General features: G+C 38.6%; 1 protein-coding gene across 6 annotated transcripts in view; it reads left to right on the top strand.

The window, feature by feature from the left end:
* The window catches only part of CACNA1C (calcium voltage-gated channel subunit alpha1 C), a 563646-nt gene extending 543396 nt beyond the window's left edge, over positions 1-20250 (top strand). For all 6 annotated transcript variants that reach the window (XM_048499569.1, XM_048499568.1, XM_048499567.1 and 3 more), the window contains 6 exons: positions 923-1275; positions 4327-4458; positions 5975-6084; positions 8240-8343; positions 11794-12117; positions 13279-20250. In XM_048499569.1, coding sequence (XP_048355526.1) covers positions 923-1275; positions 4327-4458; positions 5975-6084; positions 8240-8343; positions 11794-12117; positions 13279-13575 — 1320 coding nt within the window. In that variant the 3' untranslated portion in view covers positions 13576-20250. The remainder of the gene's footprint in view (positions 1-922; positions 1276-4326; positions 4459-5974; positions 6085-8239; positions 8344-11793; positions 12118-13278) is intronic.
* The last annotated feature ends 717 nt before the right edge of the window (positions 20251-20967 follow it).

Genomic DNA, 20967 nt, shown 5'->3' with positions numbered 1-20967 from the left:
CCCTGAACCAAACTGCACCAAAGGTGGGTGGTATCATCAGGACAGTCTCCTGATGATACCCTGAAATTATGGTGCCAATATCTCTAAAAATGCGCCCCCTGCAGGCCAAAACGTGAAAAAACACCAAAAAATAAAAATACAGGAGCATGCCCTGCAAAATTCCTGAGCCCTGGCCAGCTGCCCACATTGCCCAATGGATATTACGCCCCTGTAAAGGTGTTCTTAAATGCTTTAGGCCACCTGATGAGTGACCAATCCATTCAGATCCAGTGTGTCATATCACCCAATATAGAAGAAGGGAGATAGCCTACCTATGTAATGAAGACATATTCTTAGTGGTTGGGGGTCATGGTTCTGCTGACTGAACAGATTTGATTCTAATTCCAGTATCTTTGCAAAATTAAACAGAACCCTATCCAACATTGTTTGAAAAAGAAAAATTACCTAAGGCTTCTTCTGAGTAGCTTGCTCTGGTCTAAATATCTTCCTTTTGTCCGTGACTTTTTCCATGAGATACACCTGGAAGTTTTACAGAGAAATAAATGTTTCTTGTCAACCCAACTAGGATCTGCATAAGAGAAAATGGAAATTATCTTCTCTGGCTTATACCCTTTGGATAAGTATAGTGAGATTCTGAATTCTCTAATGAAATTCTGAGTCTCCAATGTCCCAGTTTTCTCTCCTTCATTTCTGTTACAGTTTTTGTGTCCTTTGATAAACATTTCTATACATTAGCTAATTAGGCTAAGAAGAAGGCTGGTTATGTAGATTTCCACATTTGTAGCCTAAATGTAAGGCAGCTGCTGCAAACAGTCAATCATATTTCATTTCAAACAGTACTATACTCTTGTGCAGAAAACAATCAAATCTGAATTGGCCTTTGCTTCATTCACTAAGAATATGTTTTTTATTTTACTCACAGAGAGCTGGTGGATTGTTTGGAAATCATGTCAGCTACTACCAGAGTGATGGAAGAAGTTCATTCCCTCAGACATTCACCACTCAGCGCCCTCTGCACATAAACAAATCTAGCAACAACCAGGGGGACACGGAATCCCCCTCCCATGAGAAGCTTGTGGATTCCACCTTCACTCCAAGCAGCTACTCCTCATCAGGCTCCAATGCTAACATCAACAATGCCAACAACACTGCCTTGAGCCGCTTCCCCAGCCCACCAAGGTACCCGAGCACTGTCAGCACCGTAGAAGGCCACAGCACCCCTCTGTCACCCTCTGCACGGATCCGAGAACCCCCTTGGAAGCTTGGTTGCAAAAGGTAAAGGTCATCTGTGGCAGCACAAATCTTAATATTTCTCATTAATACAGCATTAATATTTTATTTATATATCCGTACCCCACTTTTCTCCCCAAGGAGGATCCAAAGCAACTTTCAAAATTAATTTCCCCATCTCCATTTTATCATTACAATAACTCTGTGAGATAGGTTACGATGAGAGAGACAGAGAGAGACTGGCCCAGTATAACCTAGTAAGGTTCTATGACAAAGAGGAGATATTTATTTATTTATTTATTCGTTTATTTATTATATTTTTTTCAAGATAGGAACTTGAATGCCTCAGATCCTAGTCCAACATTTTAACCACTGCACTAGGATCTTTGCAGAGCAAATGCAAAACAAAAACACCACCACTCTTAGAAACATAATCCACCATACACATACATGAGTGGTGCAAAGTGCTGTCAAGTCACAGTTGACTCATGGTGACCTCGTAGGGTTTTCAAGGCAAGAGATGAACAGAGTTTGCCATTGCCTGCTTCTGCATAGCAACTCTGGTATTCCTTAGTAGTTTCCCATCTAAGTATTAACCAGGGCTGACTCTGCTTAGATTCTGAGATATGATAAGATCAGGTGGCCTGGGCTACCCAGGTCAGGGCAATATACACAGCACATTTGTTTTAAAAAGTTTTCTCATGATACTGATATAGGAGGTTGTTGATCCAGTGTTATGGCTGCTTACTCAAATATGCCTACTATGTCTACACCCTCTGTAATCTCAACACTTCTTTTTCACATTGACCTATATAATGGATTAGAATTAGTCTCTCTCTCTAGGAAAAATATTTACATACAAGTCTATTGATATGTTTTGCTTTCCTTCTTTGGCGTCTATATTAAGTGAGTTTCATAGGAGTTTATATCAATTCATATTAATGCAGCTGAGAATTAGATTGGCCTATATCAGTCAGATTTGTTTAGGCAAAAATTACATACAATCAAAAAGCATGTGCAACACAAACAGGGTTTTTCCATCGCTGTGCCAAAATTTCATGTTTGCTTTATTTGCATCTCCTTTCCTAGTCATCTGTAATTCTGATACTATCTTTTTTCCCTTTCCATGCTTCCTTGTGAACTAGGACACATTACTATGAAGCACTGGGGCGGTAGGTCTTCCTGCTCTGTTGTACATAGGATACGTTAATATCAAATTGTTAAATGAAACCACTCTTTTCCAGTGCTAAGAGGCATGTTAAGAGGGGACAGTAATTTCAGTATATCAGACAGAGTAATGAAGGATTTGTACTAATGTAGGGAATATACTTTAAAAGCATATATTGGTTACTCAGAGTATGTTTCAGATACCTTTTAACTCAGGGGTTCCCAGCCTTTGACGCCTGCAGGAATTCTGGCAGAGTGGTGGGCACAACCACAAACATGCCTGCCACAGAAAGGTGGAGCCAACCACAAACATGTCAGAGAGTAAGGTTATGCATAACTCTTAAGACAGCAATCCTAAATTGGTCTACTTAGAATCCCACTCAGGTCTGTTCAATGAAGCTTATTCCCAGGAAAGAGTTCTAAGGGTTGCAACTGTAATTCTTCAACATTTCAAACAGAAGCGCAGTTTAACAGGATGCCTTTTTAAATGAACATATTTTTAAAAATATTTTCTGGCATACACAATAACATGGTGAAGATCCTTATGCAATGTGGTAGCTGTTGCTGAACTATTCTGAGGCAGGAAAATACTGGATCAGAATGGAAGGCAACGACCAGACAGGAAATTCAAACAACAACTTCCTGCCTCCCAGAGACTGGGGTGCGAAACCACCCAATCCAAGATGGCTTACGCCTCCAGGAGAACTCTGTGCAGCCAATCAGATCTCCAGTGGCCCTGCTTGTCAGAAGTTCCACCTGCCTTACTCACTTCTTAAAAACACTTGGTGGACACCTAGAAAGGCGTTGGCAGGCATTATGGTGCCCATCATGTAGAGAACCCCTGTTTTAACTAATTCAGGATGTATTTAGAGAATGCTACAGAACTACATATTCTGTAGGACTTATTTCTTAATCCTTCTAATGTTGTTGTTTGAACTGTAAGCTGAATCGAGCAGGACTCTGAAGAGGTGGCACAGAAATATCCTAAATAAATAATCTTTGTTCAGTGCATTATATGGGAAGGCAAGGAGAGTTAATCCCTCTCCCCACCTCCCCATACCCACCATCCTACCCAAGTTGCTGTTTGCCCTGCAGGTGAAAATAGGTAACTACCTTGTTCTGTCTAGATCACATGGAGAAAATTTTGATTAGGCAACAAATGAAATATTCCCTCCAAACACTCAAATCAAATTGACAGCCCCCTGCAGCAATTTCAGTTGGGAGATAAATCAGATTCTTCACAAAATTCTAGTGTGATCCTAACAATGATGATTTTTCCTCTCTTCTAATATATGTGAAAGTATAGGGTAATGGTTGTAATCTGGTATAAGGAGGGTGTTGTAACATTTTATTTTAATTCATAATAAAATGATGTGAGCAGGAGAGGGCTTTAGTTTATGGGTATCAGGTAGTTTCTGTTACTAAGACAAGAAATAACCAGTTACATCTAGTTATACCAAAGCCAAGAAAAATGTAATAATATATAATCCATGAGTAGTGTCATGTGGGGACATTTAATTGATCATACCCCAAATTTGTTTCTGTAGGGTTCTGCTGGAGAGGTTATCAGTGTTGTATTTTGCAGCTATGGTTAAAATTGTTGTCATTTAAGAGTACCTTTAAGAACAAATTTCTATGTTTCTGAAACACAAATTTCCCAAACATGTGTTACATGAAGGTCAAAGTGCTTCCTTTGCCCCAACCCAGAAATGCCCCATTAGCTCTAGCATTACACAATGAAGAACTATATGTAGGAACTGTCGCACACCTTTCTATCACTTTAAACACTGCATAATCTTTTTCCAGAGGTCCATTACGACACAAAGCAAAGCATTATTACATAGCATTGTTGTTTAGCATCCATTATAGCATCTCTAAATAGTCCTCATTACTTATAAATTGTGATTTTTTAAATTTTTTGCTCATTAGGTCCTGTTCTAGAGACAGCCAAGTGGCTATTGTTTGTGAGGAGGAGCCTTCTCAGGAAGAAGACACATATAATGAGCAACTGAATGAAGAAGTTGAATACTGCAGTGAGCCAAGCCTACTGTCTACTGAAATGTAAGTATTTCACCACTGAAGCAAGCAATGTTGAGAAAGAAGTATTCTTGTTTCTCAAAGCTCCCACAAATTCAAAGTCAAGGAATAAGATTACGATTACAGTAGCTTCTCTTCCACCTAAACCAGCGGTTCTCAACCTGTGAGTCGCGACCCCTTTGGGGGTCAAACGACCCTTTCACAGGGATTGCCTAAGACGGAAAACGGTCTTTTTATATTTTATATATACCCATTTTATGGCTGGGGGTCACCACAACATGAGGAACTGTATTAAAGGGTCGCGGCATTAGGAAGGTTGAGAACCACTGACCTAGGCCAAACATGTTCAGTTTGTGATTCTTGGAGCCAAACACAATGCTCTGCTGGTGTATGGATAACTCATCGGAGCATCAATAAAACAAGGTGATTGTCAATAACTTTGACAGGAACAATTTATGGCTTTGGATTGTGCATGGTTTGACAGATCATAAGTTGTAGAAGCATAGATAGATGTGCGACTTCACTGTTAACTTAGCAATTCCTGGCATCCTCCTGGAACTGTCCAGATTTCTGGGAGATATTGGGTCATGATAGTACTCAAAAATAGTGGCAGCAAGACACATTACATGCCACATTATCCCCCTTTGCAATGCAGACAAAGGATAAAAGATAGGTTGGTAATGGCCACATGGAGTTATAAACAAGTAGGTCAGCAAAGAATACTGTAACAACTACATAATGAGAAGGCAAATATGCTTCAATCAAAGTGTGTGTGTACCTCAACATTCCGATTGACCATCCTGTTGTGATATAAAATATAGGATGCTATCTGGAAAACAGACGGGGCAAAACCTGCACCTCACTACAAATACTAGGATCACCATATATAGGGGACAGGTTTACTTTGTTTCATGTGGCTGTCATTACCATTATGCTGAAAAAAAAGTAAAATGTTGCATGTAGGGACAATATTGTAGTAGAAGTGAAACTTGCCCTCCACTTATGGATGGGGAGACAGACTTGGAGTTCAGGGAACAGGGTTTCCAATGTTCCCCCCACTTAAACAGAATTCTCAAAGGGGTCCAATATGGATCAGGACTGTAGCCTTAGGAGAGGGAGGAACCAACCTACACATGCATGCCATTTTTTCAACCTGAAACAGCTCTGTGCATCTCCTGTTTGCCCGGTTGGACAAGCATTCAAATTGTGGATATAGATACCAGGATGTTTGCTTCAACAGAACCTGTTTGAGATCAGCGGGAAAACAACACAATGGAGGGGAGGCTTAAACCCCTTCTCTAACACTGCAGTCCCTTTCTGAATCAGGCCCACAAAATCAGTTATTTAAAGAAAAAACATAGGAGCTTAATTCACAGAACTCTCAAGGTCATGTCTTTTTCAGATGAGTAGCTTGGTAGCAGAAGGGCTAACAAATGGGGAGCAGGGAGCAATGTCCTCCCTCTTCCTCAAATCAGGAACCGGGTTGTAAGAAGGGTTAGCTAACTTATACCTCTTTGTTAAGAGTCCTTTTCCATTATAGGCTTTCGTACCAAGATGATGAACACAGACAGCTAACTCCTCCTGAAAACAGCAGAGGGGAAGATGCCAGACATTCTCCAAAGAGGGGGTTCCTGCGATCCTCATCACTAAGTAATACTCCTATTGTGTCATGCAATATGTACCCTGGCATGTTTCATTAAGTGTTGCTAGTTTGACCTTTTTGTAGTGCACTTTTTTCTTCTAAAAAGATGAAAATAGGTCTGTACTCAGGACTTTTTATTTGTACTTACTTTTATTATAGTTCTATTGTTTTGTGATATGAATACTGTGGGTCTGTCAATCTGATAGGATTATATGAAAAATATTCTGCTGCTTCTGAGATAATTAGCCTTGCTACTGATTTAAAATCTTTATTCAATGCAGAATTGGCCTAATTTTCAGATACAAATGTCTAGGCTATACCAATTCATACTACAGGTGGGGATACACATGATGAACACTTGCTCTTTAAAAATCCCTGCATATAGAAAACTAGCATGTCAGAGAGAGGCTAGAAATTAGCGCCCTAGCATTACGTTTTCTATGTGCATGGCAATTTTGAAATAGACAAGAACTGTATTATCTGTTGTGTGAAATGGTACACTCCAGACACTTCGGCAAGGACTACGCTATGGACCTGTCCCTGTAGTAAGATTATCTCATCTGACATCTACCCAGAATATTTAAACTAATTCTAAGTGCAGAACTACATGTAGCCTCAGCAAACATATAATCCTAAAATTGTATTTGTGAGGATAATATGGCCAGGGGGCATTTGTAAAGTATAATTGTCAGGGGGGTGGGATGCTTAATCCTTTTGGCATCTATTGGTTCTTCCATGTAAATGTTTTACCCCAGAAAACCTTCCTTCCTATGGAAATTTACTCTGCCCCATCACTGTTGGTCTTTTGATGCAATGCAAAAATCGTTTATTTCAGAGGGCATTAGATGTATACTTCTGGCAGGGACTTTTCTGCATAGCTGGCTGCTAATTTGCTGGTGTTGATGATCTGTCTATGTTCTCTGCATTGGTATATTTTTGTTATTTTATTATGATTTTAATTTTATTGTTAATTTTGTCAGATTGTGGGCTACCCTGAGTATTCTTTTTTCTCAAAAGGTGGGATGCAATATTTAAATAAATGTAGTTTACATTCTCCATGCCAAGATGTAATAAATATGAGCTATGAAGAAAAAGGGGGGATCTTGCTAGCTATACAAAAATTGAAAAAGCAAATAGAATATACAGAAAAAATAACCTATGAACAATATATGTTCTTTAATGAACAATTTGTCTCCTTTAATAAACACAACAATAATAATAAAATATTCCTAATATTGTAAAGCAGAAGATCAAGCACAAAATTTAAAATACAAATGACTGCTATGTCAAAAAGTATGTGAAAACCATATACAGAGATTTTACAACATCAGTTGAGTCCTTTATACTCACAAAATACGCACAAAATTAATATATCAGAAATGACTAAATAAATAGTCAGCGTCTTATTGGACCAGTGTGCCAGACAGTGTGCGTAGAGGTTATGGGAAGCTCAATTTCAAATTCCCATTCTGCCTTGGAAGCTTCTGATAGACTTTGGGCCAATCTCCCACACTCAGCCTAGCTACTTCACAAGGTTGTGGTGAGGATAAAATGGAGGAGAATTATGTATGCCACGTTGGGTCCCTGTTGTGGAGAAAGCTGGAATATAAATGAATAAGTACATAAATGTCCATCCAATACTCATTTTCAGACTAATTTTCAATATCCTAAAAAATACTCATGAGGGGGAAATGTAATTTATAAATACCACTAAATACAAAAAATCGTTTTAGTAAACCAAGTTTACTAACAATAGAATACAATGGCAATGTGACCTTTTTAAGCTCCATGACCTAAATGGATTTAGAATGGTGTAACTAACTCTGTTTAGAATCCTAATGGTAATTAATCAATCCACTAGATAATTCAGTGAAGGCACTCAGATGATTTATATTAAGGGGGTTTCACATGTTATAATTGTTTTGAGACACTTGCTCTTTATTAAAGGACAAATTTTGTTTATATCTTGTAAGGATAGTTTAAAACATATATATTGGCCATAAGATGAGATGGATGAAGGAAGGAAGCATTGAGCATTCCCTTTATCTAACAGTTCTTCGTTGCAAATGCATTGGTCTCTTTATTAGCAGTATGAGACAAACCAGGACCTCCTGATGTGTGTTAGAGTTTCACCCTCATATTACTGTGCAATTGGCTTTTCAGATCGAAGAGCATCCTTTCATCTGGAATGTCTAAAAAGACAGAAAAATCCGAGTGCAGTAGGCCCACAAAAGACAGTACTACCTTTGCATCTGGTACATCAACAGGTGAGACTTCTCGACTAGCCTTGGGATTTCACTTTTCTTTATGGTTTCTTAGAGAGCTTCTGAACCCAGTTCTGGCCAACATAGGTGTGGCAGTCACGGTCAGGAGTACTAGTTTATCAGTTACATGTGACATCCTAACCAACCCTTTCCTGGAGATGTCATTTTTATTCATGCTGTTGTAATCTTCTGCTTGCAGTACTCTATTGCACTCTGTTTAGTATTAAATTTTAAGTTGGTTTGGAAACTGCAGCTGCTGTGCAATCTGGCTGTACATTTACCAACAGAGGATTGGCACCAGAAGCAGGCCAGCTTGTATTCTCTTACACAAAACTGCCCCTATGTTTGCTCAGCTACACCAGCTGCTAATTAGTTCCCAGGTTCAATTCAGAATGTTAGTTATTAGTTTGATGTCCTGTATAGTATGGTGACATTATACCTGATGATTGTATCCACCCATATGAACTCCTGCATCTGTTGAGCTCTTTTGAGGACGGGGGTGGGGTGGGGGGTGATTCATGTTCCATTTCTCTGACAAGTGCATTTCAATTATTGTATGTAGCAGAGCCTTATCAATTGTGGGACCATATTGCTGGAATTCTCTCCCAAAACAATCTGTGTCCTTCTTGTTCAATATTTATGAAGCTTGTAAAGATTTTAATTTTGTCCAGCATTTTTGAGAAATATCCTATATTTGTATTTCATTACATTGTATAACTTGATTTTCTGAAAAGTTCCATTTTAATTTTAACTGTTCAAGAAAATAATGATATGGTAGTGATGTTTGGCTGGTTGCAAGCTCAGTGATCGTCATTTTAAGTATAATTTGAACCCGCACTATTTATACTTTATTATCAGATTCCACTAATCTTATTCACATTGCATTTATTTTATCGATGCCAGGTGAGTAAGAATTTCATTAAGACTTTTGCAATAAGCTTTACACAGCCAATTTCAACAAGCTTTGGAGGAAAAGAGTTCTTGCATTTCAGCTAAAGTGTTGGATGGCTTGGGAATAATGGAAAGCTCAAAGGCAATATTTCCCAAACTATAGATAAGGATTCGCACAGTCATGCTAGTTTGGAAAGCTAATTAGCTGTAGAAATAGATTTGGGAGAGAAGGTAACCCTGGGATAAAAGCAGATGTAGTCAACCACTTGAATGGACAGTTGGATTACAAATAATAAGAAAACCATCATTGAATTTAATGCAGCAATGATTTTGAAGTTCTGATTCAAAAGAATAGTAATATAACAATCCTGGAACAGAACACATGCTTCGGGCAATTTATTTGATTACTCTCCACTTGCATAAAGATTTAGTAATATTGGTGAATTAGTGAAGGGGGCTTCTAAGGGTGACAGACACTGTAATCTTAATAATTGTTTCTTGTCAATGAAATCCTGATGGAGGAGGGGGCAAAATTGCATAGGAGGCAGCATGACCCTGATGCTGGCACAAATGCCTCTTGTACTAGCATAAGAGGCATTTTCACCAGCGCAGAGGCACTTACAGTAGTGCTAGGGAGCTGCGCAGCAGTGCAACGTTCAGGTGGTAGCACAGCCATGGCGATAGCACTTCTCTGGCTCTGCCTTGAGTCTGCCTTGAGAGGTGTATTCCTGGGGGTGGGCTGGCTTTAGTCAGCTTCCTGGATCCTTTTGGCCTGGGACTTTCCCATTTGCCAGCACCAACTTATGCTGATAAAATCAATGGTGCTGTCCATTGTGCTGCATAGATCACTTTCACATGGGAAGGAGAAGCATTGTTGTTGGCTTGCTGGCTGCTGTGCAGCAAGCCTCTTTAGACACAGTGTAGCTGCACTGTGGCTGTGCCATCTCCAGTCATGGTGCAACTAACCCCCCACACATACCACTGAGTAGACTTGCTTAGGATTGCTTTCTAGAAATTCTCTCTGGAGAGAACCTCCATTTATAGAGGCAGCAGACCTCTGAATAGCAGTGCTAGGAGGCAGCATCAGTTGAAAACCTTGGGCTGTGTGCCTTCTTGTCGGTCTCCAGGGCAACTTGTTGGCCACTGAGTAAAATAAGATGCTAGGATGGACTAAGGGTTCGATCCGGAAGGGTTCTTTGTATGTTCACCTAATAGTAGGTAAATGTGCAGCTAATGAAATTTGAACAGTCATCACAGATGTTGTATTGGTCATTTATTAACTTAATTTATACCTCACCTTTCTCCCTAATGAGGCCCCAAACAGAGATGTGGAAGGGTTTTTTCCCCTGATTTCCAATTGAAAAATTGAAAAAATTGAGTACACTGAAACAAAACTCTTATGAAATATTGTATCTTTTAGAATGAATAGAAAGCTTAAGACAAGGATTTACATATACAATATGTATAGCATGAAAAAGTCTGATGACTTTCTCAATTTTCCCAATAGAAAGATTGGGGAATTTGGGGATCTCTATTATAGTGTATAGTGTAGAGATACATAAGATTTTCAAGCTTTTTAAAAATATAAATGTTGGCAATAATTAATATGCTCATCAGCACATTAAGTAGGAATAAATTACAATCTGCTCAATGGAGGGAAGTATGCAGTGGGGTTTCACAAGGATTAGTATCTGGAACTAAGGACGAGTTGTGTAGTAGCCAAGTTTGCAGATGACACAAAATTATCCAGGTGGATGAATGCCAAGGCTGCCTGTGAAGATCTCCAAGATGATCTCACTAAATTGGGTGAGTGGCCATAATGTAGGAAATGATATCCAGCATGGGTAAGTATAAGGTGATGTAAGGTGATGAACATGCTGTTGAGGTCTGACCTAGCTGAGACTGAGACTGAAAAAGATCTTGGGTTTGTGACAGAAAGCTCATCAACCAGTATGTAGCAACAATGAAAAAGGGCAAACTCCAGGCAAGGAATTATAAGGAAGGGATTGTAAATGAAACAGCCAACACTGTAATGCCTTTGTATACAGCTATGATGTAGCCTTATTTTGAATACTGTGTGCATTTCTGATTGATGTATCTCAGAAAGGCTTAAGAAGTTGTAGATGTTTCCTGATCAAGATAACTAAAATACTTTCTCAGAGCCAAATTAGATGTGACTGTGCATGGATCAAATTGGTAAATACTGCTACCATTTCAAAGAGAGTTAGAAATGGCTGCACGGTAAGTGTGCACAGCTTTCTTGGCACTTGAAAAGGCACAGGGAGAACAAGAGTTCCTCTACTGGCAGTGCAGAACTCATGCCCATTCCTGAGCTGCATGGACTTGTTGAAGCAGAGTGAGGGGAGGGGTTGTCAGACATAATTATGTTTGAAATAGGACAGCAAAATATTAAAGCAATGTCCTCCAAGACACTGCTCCTTACATTTGAATTTATTTCATTATACATATTTATATAATTTATCTTGTGTAATTTCTCTTCCATATTATGATTGAACCTGTAGTCATTGTCATTTTCCATCTTCTGCTTCTCTCTGTCTACAGGCACTAGCAGTCACAGGTATGAGCCCTCTTCTTCAAAGATGCCATTCGCCCGTAAGAGCCACTCGATCATGTGCCACACCCCTCACTACACCGTGTACAGAGAGTTGGCCACAGCAGCCCATTAAAACCTTACAGCTTGATGAAGAGGAATCCAATGAGAAACTCAATAGTAGCTTCCCATCAATACAGTGCAGCTCCTTATATTCTGATGGCACTAGCTCTGGCAGTACTCGAAAAGCGAGGCCAGTCTCCCTCACAGTTCCCAGCCAGACTAGAGAGTGTGTGAGGCCATTTCACGGCAGCGCTAACAGCCTTGTAGAAGCGGTGAGTTTTTATGTATATATTTATTTACAACATTTGCATTTCAACTTGCCATCCATCTAGGGCCCTCAAGATGGTGAACAGTAAAAAGACATCTTTAAAATCAATTTAGAAAACAGTGCATATGTAAGAACAGCAATTAAAGCAAACAAAAGCAATCAAATAGGATCCATAGTGCAATGCAAAAAGCCTTGCATCCATTGTTAGAATCAATGATAGAGGGAGAAAGACAAATCTCCCTGGGGAGGGAATTCCACAGTTTTGATGTGATAGCGGTAATAGGTGTAATGATTTATTTATTTAATAATTAATTTTATATACCGCCCGTCCCCTGAAGGGCTCTGATAATGGCAGTAATAGCATATTCGGTAATTCCAGTATAGAGATGGGATTGCAAAAAATGCATGAATAAAATGTTGAAGTAGTATGGGCACTCTGAAGTATTCAAAGTGTTTCACATACATTATTTTATAGTGCTTGCAACAACCCTGTGAGATAGGTATAATTATCCACATATTGCTGATATGCCTGATACAGTGGCTAGCTTAAGGCTAATCAGTGCATTCACGACAGAGGCAAGATTTAAACTGGGGACATTCTGTGTTGTAGCATAGTTGACCATGCTACAACAGTTCTACTGTACGCCTAAATAAACCATTCACCCATGACTCCTTAATCTTGCTGCTTTTGTAGTTCCCCATTACCAAACCAGGATTGCTTTAACCAGAAGATTCCCTAAAGCAATAGCTTTATTAGCTAGTATCTATAGCAATAACAATAATATGCAGCCAAGTGGGTTACTATTGTTAATACTATTCAGCAAACTACACTGAACATACTGAAGCCAGGAGACTGCCAAGAGATATGTTAGAATATGTTAATGATACTGAGGAAGAAGTAACTGCTCCATAGGCACTGTAATGCTGATGGGGAAAAAAAGGAGAAAAATAAAATTCCTCTTACCAATGTGAGTATCCCAGTGTAGGTTTTTGGTTTGTTAAGGAGGGATATGATAATTGTACTGTAAAGCATACTACCACCACTACACACGAAGTTACTGTCAAGAATCTTCATTGATCTTGTTTTGGCCCTGCCTATAATAGATGATGCTAATATTTATTTCCACCTTTTTTCCACCTTGTCTGATCTTCTGCCTTGTTAAAGGTCTTGATTTCTGAAGGACTGGTGCAGTTTGCTCAAGATCCAAAGTTCATTGAGGTCACGACCCAAGAGTTAGCGGATGCCTGTGATTTGACGATAGAAGAGATGGAGAATGCTGCAGACAATATTCTCAATGGTAACAGCAAGCCAAGCCCCAATGGCAACCTCTTGCCTTTTGTTAACTGCAGGGACTCAGGGCAGGACTGTGTGGGAGAGGAAGAAGCAGCAGCCCAGAACCCAGATTGTAAAAAAAGTCAAGAGGAGTCTAAGGACAGCAGGATTTATATCAGCAGCCTGTAGTTGCCAAGGCTGAAAGTAATGCTGGTTTTTTAATTTGTTTCAATGTTCCTAATGGGTTTGTTTCAGAAGTGCCTCACTGTTCTCGTGACCTGGAGTAACCAGAACAGCGTTCTTCATTCGTTTCTGTTGGGACGAGTCGCAGAGTTGGGTGGTGTAAAAGAGCTTTTCAAGAGTGAATATACAACCCCAGCATGTGTCCATGAAGGAGGAGGAGGAGAGTGAGCTCCCTCCTCCTTTCAGTCCCTGCACAAGGAACAATGGCTGCTTCCTGAATATGAAGGAAAACCTCAGCTTCCTGTGGATGGCCCTAGTCAAAAGGACACTGCATCAAACGGGTGTCTTTCAACTTTGCTTGTACAAAAAAAATCATTTTGCACATATTCTGTATGAGCCTCAATGTCTCCATAAAGCCAAGGCCCTTCTGATCTGCAAGTGGAATAGTAGACTTCTGCTGTGGATCCCTACACTTTGCTGAGGAGGAGGAAGCAGAAGCTGTAAGGGTACAGGAGATGCAGGTGGCAATATTGCAGAAGCTTGTTGATAGAAATGCAGAGACTCCCAGGCAGTTTTCTCTGTCAACCAATCAGAGCTCAGGCAGCCCGCTGTGCCAACTGCTCAAAGAGCAGGAAGTCAGCCATCTGCAAAATCGGAGTTCAGGCAACCCGCCCATTTCGAAGAGAGGTGGTGATGGGCTTATGTAGATTTATCTTTGTTTTTGCTGTTTGATATTTTCTTGAAAGCATGTTCCAATTTTTATTTTTGAATACTTTATTTTATTGTATTTTAATTTTTTGAAGGAGGGGGTAAAGGGGGTGTTTACAAAAGTTTTGTAATCACCTACCTTTTATTTTAATTTTTCACCTTTGATAATGTTTAAAATTGGTTTGATTATGTTGTACTATTTAAAATTTTGTTTTTCTCCATTGAAATTTGGTAGAAGCTAATAATGATATTAGAAAAGTTTTGCCAACCATTATGTACACCAGAATTTGTAATTTTATTTGAAATAATGGGAAACTCCTTTTTTGTTGTTGTTTTATAATTTAAAGATAGTAGGCAATGCACTTGATATAGTCTTGCACATATGAATGATCGATTTGGATTCTTTTTAATGCTAGGTTATTTACGGGTGAGTGAGCAAGTGAGCAGGACTGAGTGAGAGAGCGAATGCACGCTTGAAAGTGTATAAGTGCATACAGTTCTTCACTTCCTGGTTATAACTGCAGGAGAACTGTATCTGGGGTCATTTGAGTGCAAAAAAAAACATTGTCTCTGCTTCTGAAAGGGGAATCAGTAACTCTTTGCATTTTCTGTTCCACAAGATATGCAAAAACAATGCAATAATATTGATTTTGAATACAATTTGTGAATTGTGTTGGCATTAAAATTGTATAGAAAACCCCTAGGGGATTAAATATACAAAAAAAAGTGAGAAGGAGCTACGTTTCGATATATTCTGTGTGATGTTTTATTGCATTGATAATGTTTCTGTTGAAGAAACCGTAATACTTGAATTCAGGTCAGTTTCAGTATTTTTGAACTATTTTTTTAAAATGAATTGCAATTGTGCCAAGCGAATATAATGAATTAAGTTTGTTTAAAGGAAAAATAACAATTCTTGTATATTTTGCTGCATGTAAAGTAAATCATTTCGTATTTGGAGTGTGCCAAGCTTTACCTTTGAACTTTTAAGTGCTTTTCTACGTGTGGTTGGGGAAAACGGGATTCTAATTTTTTTTCTTTTTTTAATTTGTACAATGAACAAAGTGTACCTAGTGTAAGTAACTATTCTGTAACCCACTGACAGGTTGAACGTTAACTGATTTTGCATATCTTGTGTTCACTTTCCTTTTTCTGCACTTCCCTTAACGTGCACGATAATGAAGTGAGCTGGGAAGAGTATCTTGCTTTGTGAAGCTGGGAATTTTTATCCAGATTTCACTCTTTTGCACAGTTTCTCTCAATAATTCTCCTCACTAAAGGGTGGCAAAGTCCACACATCAGGATAGTCAGGTAGATCTGTTTGTATAAGCTGAGCTGGCATCAGCAACTCTAAGAAAGTCTGGAGAAGATAACTGATTTCTTGAAGTATGGGCAAAAATTGCTAATAGAATGGATTAATTAACAGGCTTTACATGAAACAGGAAAGAACTATTAAGTCCAATTTCTTTAGGAATTATGCTTCTGCTAAATTAAATTTGTAGTTAGAACTACAGAATAGGCAAAGCATTGTTAAATAATCAGGATAAGTTGGAGAGGTACATTGATAACAAAAATAAAATTAAACAAACAATAAATATAATATGTTGTCCGTAGGAAAGAAGAACCAGATGTATAAGTGTAAGATGCGGAAGAACTCACTAAGTGGCAATTTGCTAAGAAGTATTTAAATATTATGATAAATAAAATAATAAGATTTAACACTTTGGTAATATGGCTAATGGCAAATATCATTCCAGGCTGCATGGACGGCAAAACTATATAAAATACACTGGAAGCAATATTTGCTGGGGATGCTTTGGATAACAGATACGTGGCCTCGGCTTGTGCTGAAGTACCTGTCCAGCAAGGGTCCTCATTGAACATTTAACAAACCCAAATGCCACAAATACTGAAACCACTTACTCTGAAGGCTTTCAAATGAACTTTGCTAAACTGTTCTAAAGTCAGTGGTTTATAGCCCCCAAGATCTTAAGTGTCAGGCAAAATACTTTCAAATGTAGGCAGAAAATCAAAATCTTTAACAAAGATAAACCTAATGCAGCACACCTACTTTTGCAACAGCAGTGCCAACAGAGATGTTCACTGATGCAGCTATGAAACCTCTATTGATATTTATCCCATACTTATCAGTAAGTAAAAACACACACACACTCTCTACTTTAAGGAATAGGCAGTCTAATACAGAACTAAATGTACTTTGCAATCAATCGTCTTGAGCAAATTTGATTCTGTACTGGATTGTAGCCATTATGCTGTTCTACCTTGTGTCCTATGCTAGTTGGGAGCCTTAACTCCTAGTCCTAGGGATTCTAGCAATGGAGAGCCGTAATAATTTACAAAAGCTGTAAGGCTCTATTGTAAAATAACATTATGCCCATCAGTTAATTGATACTTTAAAAAGAAAAATGCAAATCACACATAAAATAAAAATCCATTATTAAGATAGAAATTGCACATGTTATGCTGCAGTTTGTACTTTACGGTTCAGAACTGAGTAAAACAGGGCCAGTTACTCACAAAAATGCCCTTTTTGCCTTGCTTCTCTTAATTTTAGAAAATTGGATATATTTGGAATTCCCCACTTCATTTTCTTGTTGGAATACTTTCTCTATGATTTAATTACTCCAAACTAGCAGCCTCTGTATTTGTACTCAGTATGGCCCAGTAACCCTAACCCTAACATTTTAATCAATACTTGTAGCAGCATGTATACATGACCCAAATCACCCAATATTTATTTAAAATATTATATCCCAAATTTCTCCTAATCCATGGGATTCAGCGTGTCTTACCTCACATTTAATGCAATTGCACAAGAAATAACACTAAGGAAATAAAAGAAATAAAAATGAATACAATCACAAAAGAAAGCAAATTACTCAAACTCCACTGATAGAACTTCCACATAACCAAATGTTATCAAGGGGCATTCTAATGTTAGCTTTGCAATGTAGCAGCAGCTGTAACATGAGTTCTTTCTCTGGTATGAAGGGAATGCCTGAAACCCCAGCCCAGAGTTACCCCAGTTTTGAGAAAATCAATACTGCTGAGGAATTGGACTCCTCCCACGTGGTCCAGGGTTTTTTTATATTACCTATGTGGTTAGGGAGAAAGGTATGCTAACATAGTTCTCATATAACCCAAATAGGGCCCAAATCTTTTTGATTCAATCAGTTAATACATTCATCCGTACGCTCTTAAGTGGCAACTAGGTGAGATCAACCCCACAGATCCATTCCACTAATGATAGTGTTGTCCTTCAGCACAAAGCACCTTCCTCCAACAAAAGAAAAGATCCATAGGATCCCATCAAGTAGCAGACATGAATGTGTAAACCAGTCCTAAAATGGACTAGAATCCCCACTCCCACAATAAACATGCATTACAAATGGAAGAAAATAATCAATTTTTTGCATTTATTCTTCACTTGTGGGGGAGGGTGGATAAATTAAGATTTATACTTGTACCTGACATAAATTAGTAAGGTCACCACCATTTGTTCAAGGTACTGATTATTACATGTTCCCTTATAAGCATTAATTCTGGTTATATAGGTAACTGCTTATATACGGTGCTATTTTATTTCTGGTGGTATGTAAGCATTTTCAGCCAGAGAAAAGATTTAATGCACTCAATTATTTAAGTACTAAGGGGCTTTGTCATAAAGTTGTTGAGATTAGCAACAGCTAAAATGTGACTGCACATTCACATGAAAGCACTGACAAGATGGAGGAGGAGCTAATCAGATGTTCACTTTTGGGAAGAGTTCGATCCAGGTTTCCCATACACAATGAGTTCTCTGCAACCACACAACAGCTGTAGTGAATGGCTATTTTTTAAAAAAGTAAACAGAGCCCTTTGGACCTGAAACACCTCCACAAGGCTCCTGACTCCCCGCTCCAGCCACCATTTTCTATGCTGAAATAGTGTTAAGGGGGAGTCATTTCCATTTGCAACAAAAATGGAAAAGGCAGTAATATTAGGAAAAGTTGAAGGTGGCAAGAAAAGAGAAAAACCCAACATGAGATGGATTGACTCAGTCAAGGAAGCCACAGCTCTAAGTTTGCAAGACCTGAACGAGGCTGTTAACAATAGGATGTTATTAATTCATAGGTTTACCATAAGACAGAAATAACTTGATGGCACTTAACATACATGCACAACTCCACCATCACCCTGCCAAGTTGTTTTGGTGTGGGAAATGGCTGGGGAAAGGCAAGAATCTCTCTCCCCCCCCCCCCCCCCCCCCATGGGGCATTAAAGACAAAACAGACTCTGCTTTATTTTTAACAGCCATTTCTCACAGCTGCTGTGGGGCTGCACTGGGTTGGGTCCAGGGACCACATTCTTAAAAGAAGTAAACATCGAGTTTGGTCAAAAGGAACAACGCTAAATAAGGAATTCTGCACACTGCATTGCACGATCAATACGATATTACAAGATCTGAATTCATCCAAGGTTTTTTACATATTACTGCACCAGAATGTGTAGTCTCCATAGAAATACTATATTTCTTGACAATTATGAACTATTCTGTATACATTGTCAATTTGTGCTCATTAACCTGCATCACTTGGAGACTATGCATACTAATATGACAATGTACACTATTCCATTCATGCCTCCATCTGTGCACATTCTATGAATGTTCCTGATGGGTTATTTATGCAAATTTTCATGTAAACTAGAACATATACATACCAAGTAGATTTAAACACTTTCTTTTAAGTTTTATAATTTCTGTTGAACAGACGTGCATAGAATGGTCTACTGTTAGTTTTAATGGAAATGTACAGAATCTATGGGCACCTTCTTATTTCTAGACACAGAATTGTGAGTGCTCAGAACCCGTGACAAAGAAGCAATTTATTTAAAGTAGGTCCTTCTGCTATTATATTGGTCATTTAGGGTATCAGTTTCCTCTCACACTTAAGTTTGTGATTGAAGAAAAAGTTTGTTAAAACATCAGACGATATCACTTCCTTCACTAATGAGTATGATTCTATAAGAAATCCCACAAGACAGTTGTCAAAACAATCATACATATGTAATGTTACTGTGGACACAAAGGTGCCTGTTGGTAACTGTCAACTTGGTAGACAATAGTTGAAATCTTGCTGGTGCCAGCACAGTGGTGGGTGATTGCCATTTAAGTTCAAATATACAGAAAGAAAGAGAGACTGCAAGAGGTGTGAGCAAAGAGCTACTGCCTCCTTCAAGTGGGGCAGAGTCCAGGGCATGCTAAGGAAGAGTAGGGAAAGGTTTAATGTTATAAAATATTTTTCCCCTTTGTATTGGGTTTGCACACTGGATACAATCACTGCATTGCAGATGGATGCTTTACTGAAGCTAAAGACTTTGTTTTCTAGAAGGGAGAAAAAACTTCACTCTTGAGTTTATTCACTTCTGCAGCTCAACAACAGTCTTCACTGCAGACTAAAGACATTTCTTGCAAATACCAAGACCTCCATCTTCCCCCATTACCTTTGGCCATTACATCACTTGCATTGGATGCATTTTTCTTTTCCTTCCTAATTCTGTGTGGTTGAAAGGATGGGGGAAATGGGACTGATGATCCAGAGTTGCGTTCCCTTAGCCCCAGAACTTTTCTGCATTGTCTGCCTCTTCAGATGAACACATACAATGAAGATGTTGATGGTTACAATGATGCAGATGTTGCTGCTACTGCAAGGGATCCACCCTGTTTTATTATCCCAACCCCCACTGAATCGCAATCTGAAGGAACAGCCAAAGGAGCACTTTGTACAGGACCGTATCTATTTCTGCTTTGTTTTCTGACCCTGACCCTAGCCCCACCCCACTGATGACTATGAAAACAACCACAACAACAAAAAAGGGCAGATGCATTTTTTACATTTCTTGATAATTTCCAAAGCAATGTATCATTGCTTTCTTTAGACTGATGCCAATATAACAGTTGTATGGGTCTCAGCCAGGCTCCTGTGTCTTTTTCTGATTTAGTTAAAGATCACTCTGTGAAACATTTGTATTTAACATGCAAATACGACTTGACTACCAAGGGGACAAATTTTCAAGTAGATACACAATTCACTAACTGGCCAAGTCTGCTGAAATGTTTCTCTTTGTGTTTAATATACTTTTTAAAACAAAGACAAAAACATCATCCAATGGAGGAGTCACAGTTAAACCATGTCCTATAAGATTTTACATCTAACTGTATTATTACAGTTTTAACACATAACATGTTTTAAGCGTGGAACAGGAAGATTAGATGAATGAATAGTTGTGGCTGATTATTCTCTAACAGAAATTCTAGGGTGAGTTGTGACTTCACAATACAAAGTTTAAATTTACTGCAGCTATTACAATTTTTTTATACAAGAGTTAATCAGGCATAACAGTGCATAAAGAGTGCCAAATAGTTAACATTTATGACCATCCAACCTCAGCTGCAGGGGGAAAAATGTGATGACAGCAGCATTTATACAGAGAAAATTGTGCCATTTATACAAGAAGATCATGAATCATTTTGGGCCTAACTTCTTTTTCACCAAGAACAATTTCAACTAAGAGTAACCCCTTTGAATCTAATGATATTACACAGATTCAAAAAGAAGCGGAATTGATTCAAAGTAACATGGTATGGCTGGAAATAATCTGCAGTAATATTAAGTGTGTCTTGTACAC

The sequence above is a fragment of the Sphaerodactylus townsendi genome, linkage group LG06 (genome assembly GCF_021028975.2).
Source record: "Sphaerodactylus townsendi isolate TG3544 linkage group LG06, MPM_Stown_v2.3, whole genome shotgun sequence".
In the NCBI taxonomy this organism is placed as follows: domain Eukaryota; kingdom Metazoa; phylum Chordata; class Lepidosauria; order Squamata; family Sphaerodactylidae; genus Sphaerodactylus; species Sphaerodactylus townsendi.
The sequence above is the reverse complement of the archived record's forward strand: the minus strand, read 5'-3'. Positions and strand labels throughout refer to the sequence as shown.